The sequence below is a fragment of the Hyalella azteca genome, unplaced genomic scaffold (genome assembly GCF_000764305.2).
Source record: "Hyalella azteca isolate HAZT.00-mixed unplaced genomic scaffold, Hazt_2.0.2 contig9365, whole genome shotgun sequence".
NCBI lineage: Eukaryota > Metazoa > Arthropoda > Malacostraca > Amphipoda > Hyalellidae > Hyalella > Hyalella azteca.
Genome location: NW_025939439.1, coordinates 76,505 through 104,476, shown reverse-complemented (window position 1 = coordinate 104,476; position 27,972 = coordinate 76,505). Strand labels below are relative to the sequence as shown.

The 27,972-nt window shown below is 43.5% G+C and overlaps 1 protein-coding gene across 1 annotated transcript; it reads right to left on the bottom strand.

The window, feature by feature from the left end:
• Window positions 1–784: 784 nt before the first annotated feature.
• Window positions 785–27,972, bottom strand: LOC108680122 (glycerol kinase). The gene is made up of 14 exons (XM_018168891.2): window positions 27,804–27,972; window positions 26,957–27,105; window positions 26,044–26,153; window positions 21,522–21,739; window positions 21,237–21,278; window positions 18,524–18,531; window positions 18,192–18,294; window positions 17,949–18,059; window positions 17,207–17,463; window positions 16,280–16,485; window positions 11,124–11,329; window positions 10,210–10,546; window positions 9,451–9,537; window positions 785–2,108 (listed from the first exon to the last, which is right to left on the bottom strand). Exons 1-14 carry the CDS (start codon window positions 27,900–27,902, stop codon window positions 1,261–1,263), a joined length of 2,781 nt encoding a protein of 926 aa, XP_018024380.1. The 5' UTR covers window positions 27,903–27,972; the 3' UTR covers window positions 785–1,260.

Genomic DNA, 27,972 nt, shown 5'->3' with positions numbered 1-27,972 from the left:
AGTATAAACTTAAAAATCTAAAAATTTTAAATAGGATAACGCGTTTCAGCTCTATTTTGATAAATAATGTTTAAATTGAAAAATATATCACTTGGTTGACCCTTTTCAAAGCAAAAAACTGAAGAAACTCAATAAAAGCTACGACAAGAGCACACACGCATCAGAGATTTGGTGCGAGTTACGCTCTAATATGAGGCAGGGTGAGGCAGCTCCTCCCTCTAATATGAGGCAGGGTGAGGCAGCTCCTGCCTCTAATATGAGGCAGGGTGAGGCAGCTCCTGCCTCTAATATGAGGCAGGGTGAGGCAGCTCCTGCCTCTAATATGAGGCAGGGTGAGGCAGCTTTACTATCTATGGGCTGAGCTTTGCTTCTAAAGTAATAAACGCAGACATTAAACAAAAGCAATTAACTTCAACCCTGCATGAAAAATTAAAGGAATATACCTACGAAAAAAATACTTATGAGCCCTATTCTAGAGACGACTTTTTGAATGAGTATTTAACATCAGGAACAATAGCAAACAAATTCATGGACCTAAAACCATTATGATGTACAGGGTGACACAAAAAAAACAGAGCTCATAAAAAGTTGAATAATTTCCACAATACTCAAGTAATCCTGTTTTTTGTTTCAGATTCATTAATGTGGTATAGAATTGAGATTTTGCAGATGTTGGCTACATAGGTTGTACATAATTCCATAGAATTTTTGTTTCAAACTGAATAAAATTTCAGGAGTTATAAGACTTTTAGTGAGCTCTGTTTTTTTTGTGTCACCCTGTACTAAACACTTATAGGTCGTAATAATAAGGGACGTTAACCAAACGAAGAAACTTTATTGCGTGCCATACATTGTCAATTCAGTTCATTTTTCTCCTGCGCAACCTCAGTCACTTTGGTCCACTGAAAGCAATACGAACACAATTCAAATTTAAAGAAGTTTACATTTGAACTACGCAGGTGGAATGCCTGACATCTTCTGGGGCGAGAAGCTCAAACTGCACCTAGAAAATAATTCGCCTGCAATAATGCAGTGAACGCGACCTGCAGCAGCAGCGACTATGCGAAGCTATAAACTACAAAACCTGCATGAAATTGTCTCGAGCCTGCCGAACAAAGTTTGCTTTTTTGGGAAATTGGAAGACACAACAGCGGCAGGAATATTATATTTTAACTTTCCCTTCTCCTGCAAGAGCTGTTGTAAAAATGACTTAGAGACGCCCAAGAGCAAGGTGGCCGCGATGTAAATAAAATACTGAGCTTAAGTTATACTATTGTCCTTACTGCCTAGCGTATAGAATCTCGGGAAGATCTGCGTGTAAAGCCACCTGAGTGTAGATGATGTACAGGAACACATAGAACTGCAGAGCGCCGTGCAGTAATTCACAGCATTGCAGCACCACGACACCACGCAGCATCTCGGCCAGAGCCACTCTCTGCACGACAGAGCGCCCCTCACACCACACGCAACACTCCCCACACTCGCACACGCCCAGCAGTAGAACGTGTGGGCAAACTGTCGTGCCTGAGTGACGGGGAAACTTGGCAACCCGCGGTAAATGTGGCCGAAACTTTCGTTGAGCGAGACGAGCGCGTTGGACATGGCGAGTTTTGCGTAGCTGCCCGCTGACTGCAAGGCAGCTATCGGGGACCAATAGGAAGCGTTGTTGTATCCAAACATGAGGTAGCTTCTTGCCCAGTTGGAATACTCGGAGCAAAACTGCCACGACCATGACGACAAACTATTTGTGTACGAAACGATGGCCTCGACAGCATTAATGTATACAATTTTCGCGGTAGATACTGCGTCAGTGAGCCAAGAAGAAGCGTTAGAAATGAGAAGTGAAGTAGCAGCGGCATAATTGTCCAGCGCGGCAGCAACGGAAGTTTGAGCAACCGAACTCTGGAGCAGATCTCGAGTGGTGCGGGAGTGGACGCAAGATGAAGCGGCGCTGGAGATTGACTCCATGGAGCTGGAGACTTGCGTGGACATGGAGACGATCTCAGCGCCGCTGCTGTTCTTGATGTGGTCCGCTAGGATGAAGGTGAGCACCGAGCCAAGAGCGAACAGCGCCGGCGACACCGAAGCCAGAAGCCGACGCTCGAACTCTGCAAGAGGGAATAAGCTTAATGTTCTGAACAGTTAACTTAGAATAAGCTTAATGATCTGAACAGTTAACTTAGAATAAGCTTAATGATCTGAACAGTTAACTTAGAATAAGCTTAATGATCTGAACAGTTAACTTCGAATAAGCTTAATGTTCTGAACAGTTAACTTGGAATAAGCTTAATGTTCTGAACAGTTAACTTCGAATAAGCTTAATGATCTTAACAGTTAACTTGGAATAAGCTTAATGATCTGAACAGTTAACTTGGAATAAGCTTAATGATCTGAACAGTTAACTTGGAATAAGCTTAATGTTCTGAACAGTTAACTTGGAATAAGCTTAATGATCTGAACAGTTAACTTCTTTCATGTAGCGTGTCCGAACGAAAGTCCAGTAGACAGCACCGAAGGAAAATTCGTTAAATAGAATTCCCTCTTCGGCGAGCAATTTTACCACATAACTTACGTACGTACATTCTAGATTGTTCGTCAATGCCCAACTACTTAGAATGTAAGCTAAGACTACATAAATATAAATATTAAACTAAAAAACCTAACACTGAGAATCTATAATTATTTAGTGAAAATATCTGATCGCACAAAACAATTTCAGAACAAACTTTCATCTGACAAGCTAACTCGTCCATGTGTTCCTTTCATGACCGAACGAAGAAGCAATATCTAAATGATGAAACTTGTTTACTTTAACATTAATGCGGCATAAAGAAGCAACATCAGCATGGGCTGCGAGGTGCTTGAGACGCTTCATCATACAATCATTCAGTCATCCCTCGCAGAGTAAGAACAAGAACGCTGATTTGTCACACACTTCGCAGGCCATGATCGCAACTATCAACAACTTCATCGGGAGGCAGGAAGCGACAGTAATAAATAAGATAGGTGATAAAGCAAACGAGTGATGAACACCGATACTCCCGTCAGCAACCTAGCTGAGGACGTAGAAAAGCAGAGAGAGAAGAACCTGCAAGTAAGAATATTGAGGTATAAAATAAAGGTTTAGGAGAATATATAGCCGATCAAATAAAATCTAAAAGCTAAGTAAATGCAGCGTTGGTACATTAGATGAGGCGAAAGGGACAAAGGAATCAACAGGAATATGGTTTGTTGCAGAGTGAAGTCTTGGAGTGATGCAGGTGAATGCTGCAAAGCTACAGGTCGCTCTCATTTCATCGGTAATTCAACTCATGATATGAACGCTTCTTCGTAGATTTGGTATGTTTATTTTAAACCATAAACAAAACGTGACAGGCTCACGGATAAAAATCTACATATATTAAATCAGAAACAGAACTAGGACAAATCATCAACGAAATAACGGCTTATTAAGATGAGGGCAATTCAGAGGCAATGTTTTGAGCGGCACCTGGCGATCTAAGGTACTATGTAATTGATGACAGTGGAGGAGCATCAACCTAACAGCCTGAATACGAGCATTGCAAAGAAGTATTTAATGAGGAAAACATTCATCGATCCTGCTGATTTAAGCGAATCAAAACCTACTGACGCGACGCATCAGCCTATAGGCATCCAGCAGCTATTAGCTTCATGTTGCTATACTACTCAGTGCAGAGCTTAACTCGCTATACTTGCTCGCTCTCTACCTCAGGAGCATTTCTACACATCGAAAGGCTGCCGTCTCATCAATACAAAGAAATACTGAGGCAGTGTAACTGGGGGTTGGTCTAAAAAGTCTCATCGTTTCATAAGTATTATTTAGTGTAGCAAGTGAACCATTCTCGAGTAAACTAAGCAAATAAGGAATTACACGCATTTCACGTAATACTAAAAAGTAAGGCAAGCACAGCAGCTCGACCAAGCAGCGAGCTCTGCTTGTTGTTTCAGCATTGGTTCTTACTGAGCTTGGCAAGTCTGTTCAGCGCGAAGACTATCTTAGGTCAGGACTACAGTTTCGTCAGTCTGGTGTTCGCGTAAAAATTACAGAATGCATGAAGTTTCAAACGAACGGCAAAAATGAAAAAATTCTAGTATTTTGCAATAGTTAGGAATAATTATAAATGCATTGATATGCCAGGCTACATTCTAGGGTAGCTTCTGTAAGGATTTATGTCAGGGTTCCTCCACTTCGAGGCAATTCATTGATACGGCTGAAAAATTTTACAAACTTACCTCGGTCAATGATTCGCCGCCAAATGTTCACTCATCGCCAGCGTTCGTTGTGGCAAGAACTTTTATTTACTCGATACTAATAAGCGTGGGTAAGGAGAATCAACTGAACTGCTGTTAGTTCATTAGTATGGTGGCTGGGTATTGAACTAAATTAAAATATACAAATCAATAGATTAAGTGAATCTGCGCATTTCATTTCTCTTACTGAGTACATAAATGACTTGCACGTAAATTAGGTTCTATTAATAAGAAAGGATGAGGTTGGTTTTAGGAGGTATAAATAATGAGAGGGTGAAACCAGGGAGACACCGTTTGAATGCAGCGCATTCGTTGCTGCCCAAACTAAAATTCAAAATAGCGGCGGAAAAGAACAAAACACAAAATACAAATATTTATTAAACAAAACGCAAAAAAACATTTAATTTCAAAATTTGAAGCAACAATATAAAATCTGATAAATTCATAAAAAATAAAGAATTTTAAACGCAAATAATTTCAAAAATATCAACATGGCACACAAAAATGCATGCAGTACAAGAATCGATTCCTTCAGTGTAACTTATAACATGAGTGACAGTCTCTGCCTTCAGTGTAGTTTATAACATGAGTGACAGTCTCTGCCTTCAGTGTAGTTTATAACATCAGTGACAGTCTCTGCCTTCAGTGTAGTCTATAACATCAGTGACAGTCTCTGCCTTCAGTGTAGTCTATAACATCAGTGACAGTCTCTGCCTTCAGTGTAGTCTATAACATCAGTGACAGTCTCTGCCTTCAGTGTAGCTTATATCATCAGTCTCTGCGCTGAATATGCGTGGCTTTCATAACTGTCTTCTCAAATATTGAAAACTGTGGTTGAATTGCGAACCGCCACATTTGCATCGATTTCAATGCAAACAACAAAGTGCATTTCATTTGGTTAGCTTAGGTTGACTTGTATCTTTATTTCATCGATATATATCATAAGCAATTAATTTATGACAGTACAGGCAATGAGCAACATCAGGGCCTTACAAGTCAACGAAGGCACTAATAAAAATGTGTTTTTGCTAGTAAATGTTGAGGAATGTGTAGTTCAGAGTGAATACATGGGGATTGGAAGAGAATGGCGCTAATGTCGTCATAAATTCAGATCTTAAAGTTAACAAGAATACCAGAGACTCCAACACAACAATGATGCTTATAACTGAGAAGGAACTTTGGAGCTAACATTTGCACTTGTCATTACGAGGAGTTATATGAGCAATAAAACACTGGTGAAGATGATCACTCAATTCGACAATTTGTGCCACCATTTCAATGATGTTTCCTATGATTAATAAATTGTTTTCAGCAACAAAAAGTTAGCAACGCACGCACGACTTGCAGCCACGCTCTCAACTAGCAATGCAAAGTCGTGGCACGCAGACACTACAGGTGCTACAAGGCATGCACGATAATAACTCTTATTTTAAACTAAAGTCACGTGTTAGTTGTTAGTCACATGATATATAGCATGCATAGATATCATAGCACTCTACTAATAACTCTCGTTACGAACACAATTTCCCCCCAAGCGCTTCTTCGTTAACCGTGACAACAGTCAATACAGATGCGACCAAGAGGTCAACGAACGTGCGTGCAGCAAGAAGTTCAGAGGTCGGTCTAATGGAGGTCGGTCTAAGGGAGGTCGGTCTAATGGAGGTCGGTCTAAAGGAGGTCGGTCTAAGGGAGGTCGGTCTAAGGGAGGTCGGCCTAATGGAGGTCGGTCTAATGGAGGTCGGTCTAAGGGTGGTCGGTCTAATGGAGGTCGTTCTAATGGAGGTCGGTCTAATGGAGGTCGTTCTAATGGAGGTCGGTCTATGGGAAGTCGGTCTAAGCCCTAGGGAAACCAATCCAGATTTTCGCGGATGCTTCTCCAACAAGATTCACGCCATTTTAAATTCTTGTAAATTTGTTCGTCAAAGCGGGCGTTTGCCAAGCAAGCGTTGGCCGCGCGAGCGTTTGCCAAGCGAGCGTTTGCCGCGTGAGCGTTTGCCAAGCGAGCGTTTGTCGCGCGAGCGTTTGCCGCGTGAGCGTTTGCCAAGCGAGCGATTGTCGCGTGAGCGTTTGCCAAGCGAGCGTTTGCCGCGCGAGCGTTTGCCAAGCGAGCGTTTGCCGCGTGAGCGTTTGCCAAGCGAGCGTTTGCTGCGTGAGCGTTTGCCGCGCGAGCGTTTGCCAAGCGAGCGTTTGCCGCGTGAGCGTTTGCCAAGCAAGCGTTTGCCAAGCGAGCGTTTGTCGCGCGAGCATTGACATAATGAAGAGGCAGTACTGAGTTGTGATGCACCAAGTATACATGTACATTATAGACCATCAGAAGTGGAGGCGCATGCTAGAGTATCACCAACACATCACAGAGAAGAGTTGTTGCAAGCATTGGGCTGAGCATAACTGACAAGTGGAAGTTATAAAATAGATTGAAGAGAGCGCATAAATACTGATAATATTTTTGTACCAATTGTCATTAATTAGTGAAACGCTTCGAGTTAAATTTCTTAAGGGACGATAGTCGAGGATTTTCCTCAAATAGAGGCCTATTTTAAGAAGATAAGAAGCGAGGATATCATAAAGATGGTCTTGAATAGTCATTTTATTCACACCAAATAATTAATTTGGTGCGAAGGAGATAAATGATTTGGTGTGCTTCTTAATTATAAATCGTGCAGGATATCAAACGTTCGATCAATAATTATGATCGCATTTTAATGTGTTCTAAAATTAGGAATAGATAAGTGATAAGTGCAGGCATTGGTAAGTACGCAGTGCAGGCACTGGTAAGTACGAAGTGCAGGCATTGGTAAGTACGAAGTGCAGGCACTGGTAAGTACGAAGTGCAGGCACTGGTAAGTACGAAGTGCAGGCATTGGTAAGTACGAAGTCCCATACGAAAATTCAGTCCAATGATTCAGAACGGCAAGAAGCAATGATTTGTACAGAAGCTGAGCACGAGGATCAGGAACGGTAAAACGCAAGAGTTTTTTGAGCAGTAAACGTGAAGGTCGAAAAGTTTTATATGCGATTATTCGCATGAACGAAGTGCAAAGATCAATAATATGTTGAAGCAAAGATTCGTAGGCAATAATTGTGAAGATAAACACTACGAGGAAGAAAGATCAACCAGCAAATAATGAGCTGAACATTTCTGCAACAGCGAAAAGATCACAAAATGTAAGCAATATTAGGCAGAGTGCTGCATGTCTGTAATATTAGGCATTGTAGGCATTACAAGTGAAATGGCAACAATAGAAATAGCAGCATTGAAACAATAAGAACTTTTAGCACTAATAATAAGGCAAACAAACATGGCAAACAAACATAACAGCTGTCAACTTGCAACAAGAGTTGACGGCAACAAATGCGTCAACTTAACGCGCGCAGAAACACTGCCTGCTTTACTGACCAATAAGCGATCATTTCTAAGTAACAAATACTAACTTCATCAGCATCACGACATGAGCTTCCTTCAGTTCTTTCCATCGGCAACATAATGTATATATTATTTATACACAGTAGAGTCAAAGACCAATCCTTATGAGAATAAAGTTTATAGACTTGCAATGGCACAAACATTCCGAAACAAAACAAACGTAACTCTCGGGATAAGATCGGCTATATTAAGTTTGGTCGAATAATATCGAACAATTTAGTTGACATGAGAAAGTAGCTGCCTACAGGAAAACGTGTTAGCTACTACGATAAAAAATAGATTTACGAAACATTTTTTATGATGCGATATGAGTTTATTATCATTGTAAATAAAATATAAATATTGAAATAATTTTTGAAAGAAAACCTCGCACAAATTACACGGTTAGTAGAAGTGAAGGAAATGGAATTTGAACACTGCGTGTCATTTGAAATTAATTTGCAAATACCTTTAATATTTATGGAGATGGAATGTACGGTAAGAGAATAATGAGGCTGAGGTGCGACATCGAACAAAATGTGTCGTTAAATTCAACAGAAATAAAGCAAGACACATTTTAGTGCTACAAATCAACAAGTGTTCTAAGTAAATAGCTCGCCATAAACTCACATGAAGCTATATAAGGATAATACAACACTGTCTGCTATTGCTACAAAATTATGGCGAGAATTAAGCAGAACATTAAGATATCAGAAAAGATATTATATTATAAATGCGTCTAAAATTCAACATCTTCTTAATTAATATTTAGGTGAGCAAAAACATGCATAAAATTATAACTGCTGCTAGGTAGTTTCTATAGAAACGCACTAAAATAAAACTGGAAGAAGACGTGACTAAGCAGCGACTCAGGCAGAACTGAAGACAAAGCTTAATTTGGCCCGCAGCGGTGGAATGGGGGTGCGAAACCCGTCCATCCTGAGGCTGTAAGAGTTTAGTTGCTGACATGAGCACTCAAGAGCTGCAGACATGAGCACTCAAGAGCTGCTGACATGTGCACTCAAGAGCTGCAGACATGTGCACTCAAGAGCTGCTGACATGTGCACTCAAGAGCTGCTGACATGTGCACTCAAGAGCTGCTGACATGTGCACTCAAGAGCTGCTGACATGTGCACCTCACATGGACTGAGTTGTCAGCAGCGCGGAGCAGTAAATAAACTCAAGTCAACAGAAAGTCGCGAGAAAGTCGAGGCAGAAGCAAAAGTCTCCAAACAAAACCAGTGAATTCAAGTTGTATTCACCTTACGTTATTATGAAGCGTTTAAATTGGTCAAATACATTAACTTACAAGAGAAAAACATGAGGCAGTATGTGCGCGGAGCAAAATTGTCTTTTGAAGGACAGCAGAAGTTTCAGTTTTTTGATGAGATTCACAGTAAATGAAATACAGAGATGAATGAAAAAAAAACATTTCCCGGTTATTTCTTCGGAAACATCAGAATAATTTAGAATAATAATACATTTAATTACTATTCTGAGACTCGTTAAGTAGTTTAGTCAAAGAGATTCCAATAAGACGCGTTTCTTTAGTTGATCCTGACGAGCTTTATTTTACCGCCATCCACTAAACCGAGCGACCGCCACCCGGGGACCTCAGGCGCCCTTCTGGTCAACTACGGACGGGGGAGACTGGGAGGGCTCGTCACCTGACATGGAAGGGGACGGGTTGGAGGACCCGTCACCTGCCACAGTGAGGGACGGCTGTGAGGGCCCGTCACCTGCTATGGAAGGGTTTGGTAGGTGTGGCCCGTTACCTGGCTTAGGCTGCTTGTGCGGCGGCAGCTCCCACCCCAAGGAGCGCTCCACGGCCGCGCACCATCGCTCGTACCGACGCTCGCGCTCTGCACGTAAGATCACGATTAGGACTAGATTAAATGACTATAACGTTGATATTATTTCACCATAAGGTCATTGAAATGTTGAGACTATTTGAACCGAACAATGAAGGATTAACTGCACACATTCAGCTCCTGCAGTGGCTACAGAGGTGGGATGGTCAATGGAAATGCCGCAAAATATGTTACAATCAGAGCCGCAACGTTACCAAGTCAATTATCTATGGATTAAATTAAATGAAGCACCTTTCTCTACTTATGCCTCTTCCCTACCATCTTAAAATATAAAAGGACTTCTAAAATCGACTTGATGCTGGGCCACGGGTGAACTTTAGAACAAGCGCGCCAGCGCCGCCGTAGCGTGAGACAAACGCACCACAGAGAGCTGTGCAGCTCTTGAGTGCTCATGTCAGCGGCTCTTGAGTGCACATGTCAGCGGCTCTTGAGTGCACAAGTCAGCAGCTCTTGAGTGCACAAGTCAGCAGCTCTTGAGTGCACATGTCAGCAGCTCTTGAGTGCTCATGTCAGCAGCTCTTGAGTGCACATGTCAGCAGCTCTTGAGTGCACATGTCAGCAGCTCTTGAGTGCACGTGTCAGAAGCTCTTGAGTGCACATGTCAGGATAGAGCCGCATAACGCCTCGGTGATCATCCTCACCGAGACCTGGCACGACGTTTACTCGGTTTGCGCGTCTTCGCGCTGAAGAACTCAAGGTAGTCGAGCGCGCGCTGCCCCGCATGCAGCCGGACATCCTGGCGACGGATTACGGTGTAGTGGCTACCGTCGCCAGCAGGGGCGTGCACCTCGCCGTTCATAACATCGGTGCCCGACCCACCACTTTTGAGCTGCCATGTGCTAGGGTCACCTGTGCCTCGTTTACGGACGTTGCAGTCACCGTCTATCGTCCTGGATTGGTTGCTGTGTCGAGCGAATTTTTCGTTGAATTGAGCGATGTCTTCAACAGACTTGTGACTTTGCCCGATCATGTCCTTAACACCGGCGATTTGAACGTTCGACTGGATCGCGCCGAAGACCTATCGGCTCGTCAGCTGAAATAACTTCTACCAAAGGATCTAAGAGAGGGGGAGTTTACCCTGGAGACCTTCAAGAGACAACTGGACGTTTTCCTGAGCACAATTCCAGATCGACCTCCCCTGCAACACTACCAGCGGCGAGAAGCAAGCAACAGCATCGTGCATCAGGTGGCCCAAATGCGGGCGGATGAACGATAATCAGAGGCGGCGATCCATCGTGGCCTATGACTGCTATGTCCCAAACAAGTACCAAGATTACCATGATTGCCACCTTCGGCATGGTTTGTCACGTGACCTTGCCAATGCACGACATGGGTGGACTGCTGGACGTTGTCATCACGCGTGCTGACCTTCAAAATCTGCCAGTCGGCATCATCGAGATCGCATTATTCGACCATCGACTACTTCAGTGGACGGTGCCATGTGTGCGCCCGGTGCCAGCGTACAAGACCGTCACTGTCGTCCGTGGCGCGGTCTCAACGGCGATACCTCACGTGAAAAGCTGCAGTTGTCCCGACTATGTCGGCCTGACTCATGGTTGGCACTATCAGTCAACGACCTCGTGCAACTCTACAACACCGAGCTGGCCTGTGCACTCGATGACCTCATTCCTGGACGCATAGTTCGGGTACCGCAACGAGTCTCCGACCCATGGTTCGATGATGAATGCCGAGTCTCTAAGCGGGGTATTCGACTGCTCCAGCGGGCTGTCAACCGGGCGAACAGACGCGGCAATCCTGCTGCAGCCGCTGCTGTGGCCTCCACCTGGCGAAATGCACGGCTCAATTATGTCGACCTTCTTCGTTCTAAAAGAGTCATTTTGGCGCCAGTGAGTCGACGCGCAGCGCAGCGACGCTCGAGCGCTGTGGCATTCGCTGGATAAACTCTATGGGAAGAGATCATATGGAAGCTTCGGGTGACGTAAGCGTGAAGGAATTGCATGCGGTTGTTAAGGACATAATTTCTGCTCTGCGAGCAACGTCAGCCGATGCTCCGCCGGCAGCATTTGCCCCGTGTCCGTTCGCCTGCGTGCTGCAAGCATTCACTCGCGTCACAGCTGACGACGTCATCGCTGCAGTGCGCGCGCTGCCCCACAAGCAGTGTGCCAGCGATCCGCTGCCGACGTCGTTACTTAAGGGGAATGTTGTAACCCTAGCACCTTTTCTGGTCGAACTTTTCAACCGCGGCCTCACTGACGGTGTTGATACGATGAACTTCAAATCAGCTTACATTACGCCTATATTAAAAAAACACACCTTGAGGTTTCCGATCCCTAATCATATCGACCCATCTCCAACCTGTCAATTATTTTTGAAACTCCTGGAACGCGTTGTGGCGCGACAACTGAACAACCATCCGGCAGTCCGGTCCTGAGACCGGCAGCCGAACAACTTTCAGCAGTCCGGTCTCATGCCTCGTCTCCAGTCAACACACCGTCGTCTCTGCTCGACGGAAACCGCTGTGCTGAAGGTGCTTTCAGATATTATGCGAGCAGTAGACCGGGGCGACATTGCGGCACTAGCTCCACTCGACCTGACGGCCGCATTTGAGACGGTTGACCACGCCACTTTATTGCGTCGACTTTACGTATCTTTCGGCCAGCGTGATACAATGCTGCTGCGTTCGAGCCCTATCTCAGCAATAGATTCCAAAGCGTTCGACTCTTCTTCTAAACCATCGTTGGTCACTTGCGGCGTACCCCAGGGATCAGTTCTCGGCTCGATCTTCTTACTCCTATATACTGTCGACGATACCAAAATTTATGGCTACTGTGCACCGGCTGACGCTGCAGCGTTGCAGGATCGAATGTCTGACTGCATGGACGCCGTCTCAGCTCTTGGTCAACTCAGCCATAACATAACATAACATAATGATGTCGGCGCTGAAATGTAGGCCTGATGTGGCCTGTCGCCGATTCTTTTCCTTTTCGTGCCTTGTTCATAGATCTAAACTCGTATCATTTGATCGGATCTTTTCATGACTGGCGATAGTTTGAAGTAGCTACTAGACTTCCATATTTCTGTCCTTTTCAAATCTCGGTGACCACACAACGTTTCCCCAACGTTCCATTCACCCAACTCTGGTTGATAAATGAGTACCTGGCTTGTCCAGGGTGTTGTGTAATGCAATCAAACGGTTCTGGCGGGTCAGCGAGCCAGTGATGGTCGTGGAACTACCAGTGGCATTAGTGCCCGGAAAACCTGACCTATCACCCCCTCCCTTACCTAGTCGCCACTACCAGGATGGGCAATTACACACACACTGGATGCGCTCCAACCGGCTCCAGCTCAATGCATCAAAAACCGACTTTATTTGGTTTGCAATTGCAAGGCACCAGCATCACCTTTCGGCCAACCCTGTTCGCATGGGCAACGAGTTTGTAGTTCCTACGTCCGCAGTTCACAGCCTGGGCATTCTGCTGGTCTCGAAACTATCAATGAGCAATCACGTTGCCAAAGTCACCACCGCTTGCTTCGGCGCTCAGCGACGAATACGTAACATCAGCCGCTGTCTTTTGAGGCCGGTCCTTGAGGCCCTCGTGGTGGCGCTCGTTCTGACCAGATTGGACTATGGTAATGCCACACTTTAAGGACTTGCGACCACGGCACTTAATAAACTGCAACCCGTAATGAACGCTGCTGCTCGACTTGTGTGCAATAAGCGGTAATTATACCATGTGATGCCGATGTTGCGCAATCTTCACTGGCTGCGCATTTAGCAGCGCACGCAGTTCAAGGTCGCTGTTGTGACGTGATTTGAAGTAGTTAGTTCTGCCTTCACGGTGTGGCGCCTCCTTATCTCACGGAAGGTACACAGCGCGTGTCGGATCTACCTTCTAGAAGACGATTGCGCTCGTCAACAGCGGACCTAGTCGTACCATCTACACGTCTACCTCGTCGTACCATCTACACGTCTATCTACCGTCGGCGACAGAGCGTTCCCGGTCGCCGGCGCCAGAACCCGGAACAGTCTGCCGGCTTCCGTAACTTCGTTGCAGGTGTTTCGTCGAAGCCTAAAGAGGGAACTATTTCGTAGAGCCTATGAGTCTAGTGCTTAGTCGTTTTATCTGTTCCCATCCTATCTCGTGTCTATTTATTTTTCGCTTGCTATTAATCTTATGTGTGACGTGCCCTAGAAGATCGTTTGGACCAGACGCCAACATAAATGCTCCGTACAATAATTCCAACAATAATAATAAAAAAATAATAATAAAGTGTCCGTAACGTTAGCGGTCGAGATAAGTCCGTCCACATCCCTAACCCGTTAAGTCCTCCTCAGTGATGTATGTGAAGCATTAAGTAACAATAGCTGCACTGTTAGAAAATTTACCATTAACGGTATTACCGGCGTTTCAGTGGCCGGTCGGCACGTGAAAAGAAACATCGTGTTGCCTTTTTATTCTAATTTAACGCTAGTTATCCGTAAAACATCTGATATAAACGGTAAAACAGTTTATTTTCACGGGGCAACCGGCCACTAGAACGCCGGTGGGACCGTTTTTTTCACCGTTTTTTCTAACAGTGTGGAGTGGTTTCTCCTGAACACTTGCTTGTTATTGTCGCCTTTATAAAATAGTTGCTAACACCTGTAGAGGGAAGAGATAAGCTATCACCCCTACCATCACCTGTAGAGGGAAGATAAGCTATCACCCCTACCATCACCTGTAGAGGGAAGATAAGCTATCACCCCTACCATCACCTGTAGAGGGAAGATAAGCTATCACCCCTACCATCACCTGTAGAGGGAAGATAAGCTATCACCCCTACCATCACCTGTAGAGGGAAGATAAGCTATCACCCCTACCATCACCTGTAGAGGGAAGATAAGCTATCACCCCTACCATCACCTGTAGAGGGAAGATAAGCTATCACCCCTACCATCACCTGTAGAGGGAAGATAAGCTATCACCCCTACCATCACCTGTAGAGGGAAGATAAGCTATCACCCCTACCATCACCTGTAGAGGGAAGATAAGCTATCACCCCTACCATCACCTGTAGAGGGAAGATAAGCTATCACCCCTACCATCACCTGTAGAGGGAAGATAAGCTATCACCCCTACCATCACCTGTAGAGGGAAGATAAGCTATCACCCCTACCATCACCTGTAGAGGGAAGATAAGCTATCACCCCTACCATCACCTGTAGAGGGAAGATAAGCTATCACCCCTACCATCACCTGTAGAGGGAAGATAAGCTATCACCCCTACCATCACCTGTAGAGGGAAGATAAGCTATCACCCCTACCATCACCTGTAGAGGGAAGATAAGCTATCACCCCTACCATCACCTGTAGAGGGAAGATAAGCTATCACCCCTACCATCACCTGTAGAGGGAAGATAAGCTATCACCCCTACCATCACCTGTAGAGGGAAGATAAGCTATCACCCCTACCATCACCTGTAGAGGGAAGATAAGCTATCACCCCTACCATCACCTGTAGAGGGAAGATAAGCTATCACCCCTACCATCACCTGTAGAGGGAAGATAAGCTATCACCCCTACCATCACCTGTAGAGGGAAGATAAGCTATCACCCCTACCATCACCTGTAGAGGGAAGATAAGCTATCACCCCTACCATCACCTGTAGAGGGAAGATAAGCTATCACCCCTACCATCACCTGTAGAGGGAAGATAAGCTATCACCCCTACCATCACCTGTAGAGGGAAGATAAGCTATCACCCCTACCATCACCTGTAGAGGGAAGATAAGCTATCACCCCTACCATCACCTGTAGAGGGAAGATAAGCTATCACCCCTACCATCACCTGTAGAGGGAAGATAAGCTATCACCCCTACCATCACCTGTAGAGGGAAGATAAGCTATCACCCCTACCATCACCTGTAGAGGGAAGATAAGCTATCACCCCTACCATCACCTGTAGAGGGAAGATAAGCTATCACCCCTACCATCACCTGTAGAGGGAAGATAAGCTATCACCCCTACCATCACCTGTAGAGGGAAGATAAGCTNCATGATAAAGCTGACATGATAAAGCTGGCATGATAAAGCTGACATGATAAAGCTGACATGATAAAGCTGGCATGATAAAGCTGACATGATAAAGCTGGCATGATAAAGCTGACATGATAAAGCTGACATGACAAAGCTGACATGACAAAGCTGACATGATAAAGCTGACATGACAAAGCTGACATGACAAAGCTGGCATGATAACTCGACATAAGGCTTTGAACATTTCATGTACAATTGTAAGCATACAATGAGCCGCAACATGACAGCGCAGCGTCTTCTGTGTGCAATTAAACGGCAGCGACGCTACAAAATAAAAATAGCGAAGGTAACTTTGAATACCTGACTTATTGCCTGACTTATTGCCTGACTTATTGCCTGACTTATTGCCTGACTTATTGCCTGACTTATTGCCTGACTTATTGATTGATGGGTGACATTAATTCTTCAATTTAGAAATACAAACTTAAGAAGACATTCTTCCAGGAAAAAAATACATTCAAAGCGTCAGGAACATGACCATGTGACCAGGAACATGACCATGTGACCAGGAACATGACCATGTGACCAGGAACATGACCATGTGACCAGGAACATGACTCACCTACAGGCACATGACTCACCTACAGGCACATGACTCACCTACAGGCACATGACTCACCTACAGGCACATGACTCACCTACAGGCACACGACTCACCTACAGGCACATGACTCACCTACAGGCACATGACTCACCTACAGGCACGCCCGCCAGGTCGGCCTGGAGCTGCAGGAGCAGGTCGTTGGTTGTCATGCCGCCGTCCACGAGGAGCCTGGAGATGGAGATGCCGGAGTCCTGCTCCATGGCGTCCAGGATCTCGCGCGTCTGGAAGCACACGGACTCCAGGGCGGCGCGCGCCAGGTGGCCCGAGGTGGTGCCCTGGGTGATGCCGCAGATGGTGCTGCTCGCGGGGCGTCATTATAGTGCGACTATTGTGGTTATGGATTATGTTAACGTACTTATAAATTATGTAACTATCGTGGTTATGGCTTATGGAACTTGGTGACATGATGGTGACAGATGGTGACATGAAACAACAACAACATGATCGTTGTGGGACTATCGTGGTTGTAGAATATGGAACTATCGTACTTCTAAATTATGGAACTGTCGTCGTTGTGAATTTTGACGGAAGAAACAATATTCTAAATTTTGCAATGTTTTAGTTATTTTTATAGAAAAAATTAATGAAAAAAACTGAGGCACTCAAGTCTAAACGTTACGAAATTAAGACCAGTCCGGCCAGACACAGCCATCTACTTCTCGGGCGATGGATGTAATAATTTATGAAAGGACCGTTACTACATCTTTTATTCCATTGATCCGGCCGTCTTTAATATCGGTATAATGCTACCTCGTAACGTATAGTTGTAGGTCATTCACTCTAATTCATGAGGTTGTAGTCGCACTAGTCCGCTTCAAGCAAGCATTCTATTAAGTTATGGGCCCATGTTGCTGGTACGTGAACTAGGACTGCATGAACACAAGTGTTTGTAGTTAATTTGTTGTGAATACTTGTGTTACTCCCGACACTAGACAGGCTTGTATAACTCTACACACAACACAACACAACGCAACGCAACACAGCACAACACAACACAACACAACACAACACCCCTCACCCCCTAGCGTCAGAGCGCCAGCGAGGCGCGTAAAGGCCGGAGAAGGCAGGCACGAAGTACACGCCTCCCGTGTCCTCGACGCCTCCCGCGAGCCTCTCGACGTCCTCAGCCTTCTTCAGGAGGCCAAGGCTGTCCCTGAGCCAACGCACAGCGGCGCCCGCGATGGCAACACTGCCTTCAATGGCGTACACGGCCTGTGCTGATGCACCGAACTTGTAGGCCACAGTCGTCAGCAGACCATGCGTGGACCACACCATCTGCAAAATGCAGCGATTAGTCCTATTTACTATAGCTCCTATACAATATCAGGAGCTATACAATATTACATTCTAAAAGGTTAACAATAATATAACAACTGAACTGAAACAACACATCGAAAGAAAAAGAAATCATATATAAAGCTTGAAAATACATCAGTAGAGACAAACGAAAAATACAGGAATACAATTAGATATTGTGCAGAGTGCGGAGTTCAATTTGTACATGGATTGTGAAGATCAATGTGAACTGGACGGACACGAAAGAAATAACATGGGAAACACTTGCAACAAATTCGTCGTTACGAAAAAGTGGCAGAGCGTAACTGCGCAGGTCATTGTACTGACAACCTAGGGATAAGGACACGCCGCATAGGATATGTAATGACCAGCATGTAGCACGCGTAGGAAAAGCACCGTAGTGACAAGAGTCATTACTGTACTTGGCCTGTAATGACAGTACAGTAATGGCAGGAGTACAGCACCTGGGCACCGGTGTTGTACAGCAGGAAGCAGCCTGTACCGTACGTGTTCTTGGCCTGCCCCCGCGCGAGGCACATCTGCCCCACCAGCGCCGCCTGCTGGTCACCGATCACCTGACGGCAACACGCGCATTATCTTCTTGGTCACGTTAATTAATAAGACATTAATCATAATAATAATCAAATACTCTATTTCTATTATTATAACATTAATATTATAATAGAATAGCCCTCCCTCCCCCTCACCCCCGAGATGGGCACGCCCCTGAGAGGGCCGTCGTTGAGGTAGCCGTACACCTCAGAGCAGCTGCGGATATCTGGCAGCACCCACGACGGGATGTCGAAAAACCTTCACAAAACAACATAAAGCCTTTACAAAATAACAAAAAAAACTTCATAAAATAACAAAAATCCTACAAAAAATACATACAATTTGGGACAGGTTAAGACAGAAATTTACGTGCATGCTAGAGTAAATCACAGGTAAATATTCGGTAGACTAGCGATGTCGTGTACATTAGATTTTAATTGAAATAGAACTGGTCGCATATCCTGATATGTTAACATTGCTAATGTACTTTGATTTCTGCGAACGGACGACATTAAAAATGACATCGACATTGACGGACATTGAAAATTAACACAGATTAATACAGTAAGGTAGGAAATGCATTACTTCTCAAGACACAGGTATATTTTTCAATAACATATTTTACACTTATTATTCGATGAAGTATTCGGTGCAGCTTGTGTAAGCATTATGTGGTGCATCAATATATCAACCTTCACCGACTTACAGCGAACACAATATTTATTTTCTTTGCAGTTATTTTTTCCACAATTTCTACACATGTGATACTACGGACAAAAAATAGTTTTACTATAACAAAGAAGCGCATTTAATGTTCACGAACTTTACATAAATGTAAATTTTAAATATTCAATGTCATAGTTATATTATGAAGGATATAAAAATTAAAACGGTGACAGCCATGAACGCGGAGTTATTCTTTACGGCCGAGATTTCAGGTGAAATTACATGAAGCATTTAATGGAGAAGTTGGTGAAAAATAAACATTTGAGACATCAATGATAAAAAGCAATTTATCCATAGTGAAGAACGGACGCAGAGACAATAGTTGATAGACTCCTGCGTCTCGAAATAATTTTCTCGAAATGAACCGGGACAGACGAAACGAGACGAGAAAATTCCGGGAAAAAAATAACGGGACAGAGGGTAAAATTTGTCCCGGAATAAACGTATGAACCGAGACAAGACTTCTGTCCCGGACTTTAAAACTTGTTAAAGTACACAGAGACTGCGAACGCGCGCTCCTCTCTCGACCACTGCATGGTCGCAACTGAACTGAGTGGACGAAAAACTTCATAGCCCGCGCACCATATTGCGCATGGCGCCACCTTCCTAGGACTAATGGCCGCCACGTGGCGCGCAATTCAAATAAGTAAGTTCCCGCGCCGCACCCTGTATTAAATATTATTTAAAAACCAGCATGATACATACATAATATAAATTACAGAATAAAACTGTACGAAAGATTTCGGTGAAATGTTGTTAACCTCAGCCTGTTACTAGTGTCAACATGTTAGTTGTTACCAGAGGTTGGCAGTAGCACGCTACATGTAGCGGCGGCTACATATTCGGTAGCGGTAGCCGCGCTACATTTAAGCAATTGCAGCGGTAGCGGTAGCGCCCGCTACATTTAGAGCATGTAGCGGTAGCGGTAGCGCCCGCTACATTTAGAGCATGTAGCGGTAGCGGCCGCTACATTTCAAAGTAGCGCTGCCCAGCTCTGTATAAATGTATGATGGTAAGCCAAAGTTTACACCCCATCAATAATTGATTCGTCTCGTTATGTCTCGTTAAAATGGCTATAAATTCCGGGAAATTTTAAGGTAACTATTTTAACCGGGATGTTTCGTCTCGTATCGGTATCGTCCCGGAATTCCTACGGAAGGCTGAAAATTGTCCCGGTTTTTATTGCGAACCGGGACAGAGCCTGTTGTCTCGTCTCGGATAAAAAATAATACCAAACGCAGGAGTCTAATAGTTGAGGATGCAAGAGATCTGTTGCTACGTGGTAAACATACGGCTGGCGACATTAATGAGAAGTGATCATATAATCGCAGCGTTAGATTATAACGATAGTTCCAACAATTTCTAAGCGTCTTCCAACGAACGGGCAGCACAAATTGCATCTCTAGATGAATACACAAGGAATAAAGTTGATCAAAGTCTTGGCATGTACCGTACCATTAAAATTTGAATCTCGGGTGGCGATAATTAGTAAAGTTATCGTAATTTTGGTGAGAAAGAAGTTGAAACATAAATAATATCTATACAAATTAACTTCCGAAATAAGAAATCAGCGTGCGTCTTATTCTCTTTTACAGCTTCAAAGTAATCTACTTTTGACTACTTTCATTTTGTACATTCTAAATTATTATTTTTGTAACGCGCCATTTGTGATGTCTGAAATGTTTTCTTTGGTTTGCTCAAATGTCAACAAGGCACTACAGTGCACATGGCAACAAGGCACTACAGTGCACATGTCAACAAGGCACTACAGTGCACATGTCAACAAGGCACTACAGTGCACATGGCAACAAGGCACTACAGTGCACATGTCAACAAGGCACTACAGTGCACATGTCAACAAGACACTACAGTGCACATGTCAACAAGACACTACAGTGCACATGTCAACAAGGCACTACAGTGCACATGTCAACAAGGCCTGTCTCTTATACACATCTAGATGTGTATAAGAGACAGTCTTAACCCTCTACCGCCTGACATGAGTAACCGGAGCAATATTGTCACGCGCCTACTTCCCAAAAAGGATACGTTCTAGTGAGCGCAAAATGACTTGCACTGATGGTTGCCGCCACGTACGACAACTTTAAAATGTTCTCTGTTGCGTACAAACGTCCTCAGGTTGCTACACTCAATAGTTTACGTATTATTTAAGTTGAGAGTAATGTTCCCGGAGAGTGACATACTGCGGCAGAGGGTTAAGGACAACGTTTAATAATAAGCACTAATAAGTGCTTATTAATAATAAGTGAAAAATATAAGTTAATAAATATTATAATAATATTATAGTATTTATTATAATAATAAATATTAATATTAATAGCTTATTAATAATAAGTTAAAAAGCAGCAGCACACTGACCCAGAGCAGCCAGGTGTCGACAGTACCGAAGAGCAGCGTGTGCTGGTTAATAATAATAACAATAATTAATGATAATGTACAAGTGTAACACTGACCCAGAGCAGCCAGGTGTCGACAGTGCCGAAGAGCAGCGTGTGCTGGTTAATAATAATAACAATAATTAATGATAATGTACAAGTGTAACACTGACCCAGAGCAGCCAGGTGTCGACAGTGCCGAAGAGCAGCGTGTGCTGGTTAATAATAATAACAATAATTAATGATAATGTACAAGTGTAACACTGACCCAGAGCAGCCAGGTGTCGACAGTGCCGAAGAGCAGCGTGTGCTGGTTAATAATAATAACAATAATTAATGATAATGTACAAGTATAACACTGACCCAGAGCAGCCAGGTGTCGACAGTGCCGAAGAGCAGCGTGTGCTGGTTAGCAGCGTGCTGCACGGCGGGCACGTGGTCCAGCAGCCAGCGCAGCTTCAGCGCCGAGAAGTACTCAGAGATGGGCAGCCCGCAGATGTTCTTGAGGGCGTCCTTGTCCTGCCCTGGCGTCCTCTTGAGTACCTGCTCCACGGTGCTCGTGGTGCGAGCGTCCAGCCAAACTGTTGAGATGGGGGACAGTGCGTTTAATACAGTCAGCAGAGCATCAAACAGTCAGCAGTACATCAAACACAGTCAGCAACACAGCAGCAATGATTAAATAGGGATTTTTAATTAGAGATATATTTTATATATAGAGAGAGAGACGTTTCTTAGTTTCTTCTCATATCTTTTAAAGTTGGGTGAATCGGAGTGATTACTCCACCAAATTTACGTTACGTTCAGGTTCAGGTTCAAGATACCGGTATTCATTACTTATCGTTTTGTCAGGTGGTTGCCGAGTGGCATTTGATCTGTCTCTTATACACATCTAGATGTGTATAAGAGACAGCTCTTACACTGTATTGAACAACAGCTTGGTGACACTACTACAGGAGACGGCTCTCCACTCACAACACGATGTTACTCGGCACGCTGGCCGTTTCACTCTGCGCTGCTTCTCCTACTACCTCCCTCCTTTTATAGCCCCATTCGCTACCCGCGCGGGGCGTCGTATACCCGCTTGTTTTCAAACCGTCGGCTTATGAAATCTTCAACGGTTCTACATATATTCCCAATTTTATGAATTTCTATCCTTATCAGCAACACAGCAGCACATCAAACACAGTCAGCAACACAGCAGTACATCAACACAGTCGGCGGCAACACAGCAGCACTTCCAACACAGTCAGCAACACAACAACACATCCAACAGTTCCCACAAGTGGAAACAAGGAGCTTCAATAGGAAAAAAGCGACATGCATTCAATATATGGCGGCAGGGCTGCGTCCAATTTTCCCTATTGTATGATGCACGGCTCGGAAAAGTGGGCAATTGTATTTTTCAATATAATGCTCATTCGCTTCCCTAACTTGCCTATAGACAGAAAACTTGCCTATGGACAGAAAACTTGCCTATGGACAGAAAACTTGCCTATGGACAGAAAACTTGCCTATGGACAGAAAACTTGCCTATGGACAGAAAACTTGCCTATAGACAGAAAACTTGCCTATGGACAGAAAACTTGCCTATAGACAGAAAACTTGCCTATGGACAGAAAACTTGCCTATGGACAGAAAACTTGCCTATAGACAGAAAACTTGCCTATGGACAGAAAACTTGCCTATAGACAGAAAACTTGCCTATAGACAGAAAACTTGCCTATAGACAGAAAACTTGCCTATAGACAGAAAACTTGCCTATAGACAGAAAACTTGCCTATAGACAGAAAACTTGCCTATAGACAGAAAACTTGCCTATAGACAGAAAACTTGCCTATAGACAGAAAACTTGCCTATAGACAGAAAACTTGCCTATAGACAGAAAACTTGCCTATAGACAGAAAACTTGCCTATAGACAGAAAACTTGCCTATAGACAGAAAACTTGCCTATAGACAGAAAACTTGCCTATAGACAGAAAACTTGCCTATAGACAGAAAACTTGCCTATAGACAGAAAACTTGCCTATAGACAGAAAACTTGCCTATAGACAGAAAACTTGCCTATAGACAGAAAACTTGCCTATAGACAGAAAACTTGCCTATAGACAGAAAACTTGCCTATAGACAGAAAACTTGCCTATAGACAGAAAACTTGCCTATAGACAGAAAACTTGCCTATAGACAGAAAACTTGCCTATAGACAGAAAACTTGCCTTTAGACAGAAAACTTGCCTATAGACAGAAAAATGCTAAATGAAACGGCACCGCAGCGAGCAAGGCACACGCTTGACTACCACCAACTATCGACAATTCATCCTGTTCATATTGACTATGACTATTCATCCACCAACTCTACACGCCTCCTGGTGCTTCAAACTGCCGCCTTAATTACGAACAATAACTTGATGCCACAACACGAACATCACCACTCAAATATCTAATGAACGTAAGTACCTACGTAAATATCTAATGAACGTAAGTACCTACGTAAGTGAACGTAAGCACCTACGCTCTATTTTTCCTTCACCAAACACATTCCTCTGTTCCGTCCTGCAACGCCACAAACAACACTTGGCACCAAATCAAAATACCGTAGAGTGGAACGAGCTGGGGCCATACTTTCAAAACTCGCTAAGTGAACGTAAGTACTTACGCTCTATTTCTTTGTCTATGATTGGTGGATTTTGCTTGAAAGGCCGTCAATGATTGGCTGATTAAGTTACTATCTCTTAACTTTTTTTTGAAGGTATGGGCCCTGGATGGTAATATGGAGTGGTAGACGAGACACCAAGATGATAAGGGAGAGTTGCATGTTGACAACAACACGAACAATCCGCACGCTATACTCGTGTTGCATTACAGTTCCATTGGAAGTCTACCTCGCGAACAACAAGCAAAAACACACGAGGCAAACGAACGCTAATCTAGCCGTCGGCACAGCAGAATTGTAGCAAGTACCGTTGTTGAGCAAGATGAATTTGAAGGCACGCTTCGTGGACACGTTTCATGGGCACGCTTCATGGGCACGCTTCACGTTTCCGTCTACGTCGCTTTTATCGGCTTTTATATATCGTTGTTTTTTTTTCTGGCATCTTGGTTGTAAAATTTTACCGTTTATCTCAACCTTTTCAACGTGTATACGCATGATACTGTTACATAGTAAATAGTTATACGTTTTACCGCACTTTGAGTTGATAATAACCATTAAAAGGAACACCAGTTCCCACGTCCTCGAAAGATGAATCCGATAAAAGATAAAACAGAAATTCACCTACAATAGAACAGTCTAAATAAAATCTACAGTGGGGGGAAATAAATATTCGTACACTTGAAAAATCGTATTTTAATGTATGCATGTAAGTACACAAACTTAACAGTAAAAGTGATTTAAATTATGTATAGAGACGCATAGTATTCAAAAATACTATCAAAAGAAATTAAATCTCAATGCAACAAAAAACAATGCAACATGTTCACTTTTCGGGTGAAAAAAGTATTCGTACAAAACAATAAATCCGCATTATTTTAATTTAATACTTGGTTGAATACCCTTTATTCCTGTCTCTTATACACATCTAATNATTGTTTTTTGTTGCATTGAGATTTAATTTCTTTTGATAGTATTTTTGAATACTATGCGTCTCTATACATAATTTAAATCACTTCTCCTGTTAAGTTTGTGTACTTACATACATTAAAATACGATTTTTCAAGTGTACGAATATTTATTTCCCCCCACTGTATAATAATGGAACAAACTTCTTTACAAAGCTCCATTAAGACGCAACATAGCTTTACTTACCTCAGGAATATTGATTCATTAATCATGGAGCAGACTAGACCACGTGAGTGTGAGCTTAGACCGCACTAATAACAATGAAGTCTATAGTAAAGCCTCCAGAAAACAATCAGAGATAAATATTAATATTTGTCTCTGATTATATAGAAATATAATATAGAAAATAGTATAGAAAATAATCTATAGAAAACAATAAGAGATAAAAATATTACCTCAGCATAACATGGACGAGAGCCTCGCACATCAAGGCTGGCTTTGACATGAATAAATAACATTAAAGCCATGTCACGTCCGCGACTACATTGTTGCCAGCAGCTAGCCATGGCGACGCTGGCAACCATGTCACGTCCGCGACTACATTGTTGCCAGCAGCTAGCCATGGCGACGCTGGCAACCATGTCACGTACGCGACTACATTGTCGCCAGCAGCTAGCCATGGCGACGCTGGCAACCATGTCACGTACGCGACTACATTGTCGCCAGCAGCTTGCCATGGCGACGCTGGCAACGACGTAACAGCTGGCTTGACGGCAACGGCCGAATAATGCCTAACTGGCTGCTGGAAATATGTTCGTTTTGACTAAAAAACATTCCATGAGTACGTAAAAATGAAATATGGGAACATCCCAATTACATACGTTGATGACTAAACGTAATCGATGTCATCATAACTTTCAACATATTTCAAGTTCAAGACAAATCAGAAGCAGCTGAATACCATTGGCATAAACATAACTGATTCATGTCCCTTGATCAACAACAAAATATTTGTTTCTCAAACAATCTCCACGTGGTGACGTGTGCCATGCGTCGCCACACCGAGGCAGGTCTTGTTGTGAACAAGATGCGTTTAAAGCTACATGCATCCCAGGTGATTGCGTGAGGAAGATAAGGCTATAGACACGCAGAACTTGCGATGGCATGAGATAGACCTAGCAATAGCGAGAAATAGGCTGGCCAGTCAGTTTGTCCCACACAATCTCACCAATAGCGTTGTAGAGAGGCTGGCCAGTCAGTTTGTCCGACACAATCTCACCAATAGCGTTGTAGAGAGGCTGGCCAGTCAGTTTGTCACACAATCTCACCAATAGCGTTGTAGAGAGGCTGGCCAGTCAGTTTGTCCCACACAACTGTTGTCTCGCGTTGGTTTGTAATGCCGATAGCTTTGATGTCATCGGAGGCAATAGAGAGGTTCCTGCACACATTAAGATAAGCTATAGTTAACAGGCCATTGGAGCTAACCATACCAAGTCATGCACTAAAACGCAGTTCCTTTGAAATACCAGACATTGTTGTTGATCAGTTATCTTTGGGGCATTCACGCCCACTTAGAAAAATTATGCTAGATTGTCAGTGAATTGTGAAATAAACTTTAAGGCGAGCAACTATCAGATGAATTTAAATGCCCCTTTCCTTCATGGACCAAAACCACCGTTTCAGATAAAACGTTTGATTACCACAAATGCAGTGTCTGGTAGACAAGCAAGGAGAATTTTAACAGCACGCCTCATGAGGTTGAAATAACCTTTTGTGGTCCAGATGGTATTGGCTCGTTCACACACACCATTTCAGTTGCAATGGAGATATGGTCAATCAATAGAGCATCGTGTATCTGCACACAACTAACAGCATGATTATTGAAACAGGCCGCTCTGTCATTAGAACACAGACGTGCAAAGAATCATTTCAACGTTGGCCACAATAGCTGCATTGCAAGGTTTTACACGATAGTGAAGTAGGATAGTAACTTAGTCATAATGGTTCTAAGACTGCACGGACCGAACAGTATGGAATCAAGAAAACATAAAACGTGTGTGTAAAGCAATTGAACAAACATGCAGTAAAACAACGCCAAGTGCTGACTGATGCATGTGTCAAGGTTGCCAACTACTTTAGTGGAAGGCTCACTTGAGGTTGTCAACTGCTGTGTGGAGTGTTCAGTGGAAGGCTCACTTGAGGTTGTCAACTGCTGTGTGGAGTGTTCAGTGGAAGGCTCACTTGAGGTTGTCAACTGCTTTACTGATGCAGGTGGTGACGCTGTCAAGGAGCTGCATGGGGTCCTGCTCCACCCAACCCTCCTGCGGGAACCGCTGCACCACCTCCTCCTGATGATACGTCAGCACCTCTCCACTGCCAGCAGCAAATATCTGGCCAACAAAAACACGTCACCTCTTTTAACTTATATTGCTTAGTTGCCAGGAGCTTAGCATGGTTCTTCAAAAGATTATCCTTGCAAAGAAAATACTTAGCAGTTTGGCTCTCATTGTTGGTCAAAAAAAAGTGAATAATTATGAGTGTAAGCTGTAGAAAGAATGTCTATAAATATGAGAGAAGAAATTTCATCTGTGATCATTTAAGATTCTAAGAATATAAATGGCCTTTCAATTGTTATGTACCATATATATTTTGGAACCAATTTGCAAACAAAGAGAACCCAGCCATCTTGCACTGCCTGATCACTGAGCTACTTTTTACTCAATAAAAGTGTGCTTCATTGAAACAGAAAAATACTTAGGTTGTTCAAAATAATAATTAAAATAAAAGCTATACTATATACATAATTTGAAATGTTTTCTGGTTACAATCATTTTGTTTAAGAATTCCTCCAAAAATAAAGGAAATTATTCAAATTATGAGCTTAAGCTTTCTCAACTTTAATAAAAATAAGAGACATCTATGTAAAATAACATGAGAAAGAATGAGTCTCTCATAATCAATAGCAAAATTTGAATTGTGAAGTGAAGCAATTGTGAAGTGAAGCAACTGTGCTTGCTTGCAATGCAAGTGGTATTACAAGTGATGGCCCCATGGCTGGTAGAGCAAACAAGCACTGCATGCAACTCACCAAGAAGCGTGTGGAAGACGTGCCCTGGTCAACAGCCCCAATGAGAGGCCCGTGTCTGCCGCTCTCAACAGACTCAGACGTGTTCTTAGTCTCGGCCATTGTGCGTACAAACAACCGTAGTAAAATTAATCAACAACAAGGAATTTAATTATTTAATTTTGGTGTGAAA

Excerpts from the sequence above, each read along its gene's own strand:
- LOC108680122 (XM_018168891.2), bottom strand. The coding sequence starts at position 27,902 with ATGGCCGAGACTAAGAACACGTCTGAGTCTGTTGAGAGCGGCAGACAC. Across the intron at positions 26,154-26,956 it reads AAAGCAGTTGACAACCTCAA|GAACCTCTCTATTGCCTCCG; the intron begins GTGAGCCTTCCA and ends TAATGTGTGCAG. Across the intron at positions 10,547-11,123 it reads GTGTTGTAGAGTTGCACGAG|TCGAACGTTCAAATCGCCGG; the intron begins GTCGTTGACTGA and ends GGCGCGATCCAG.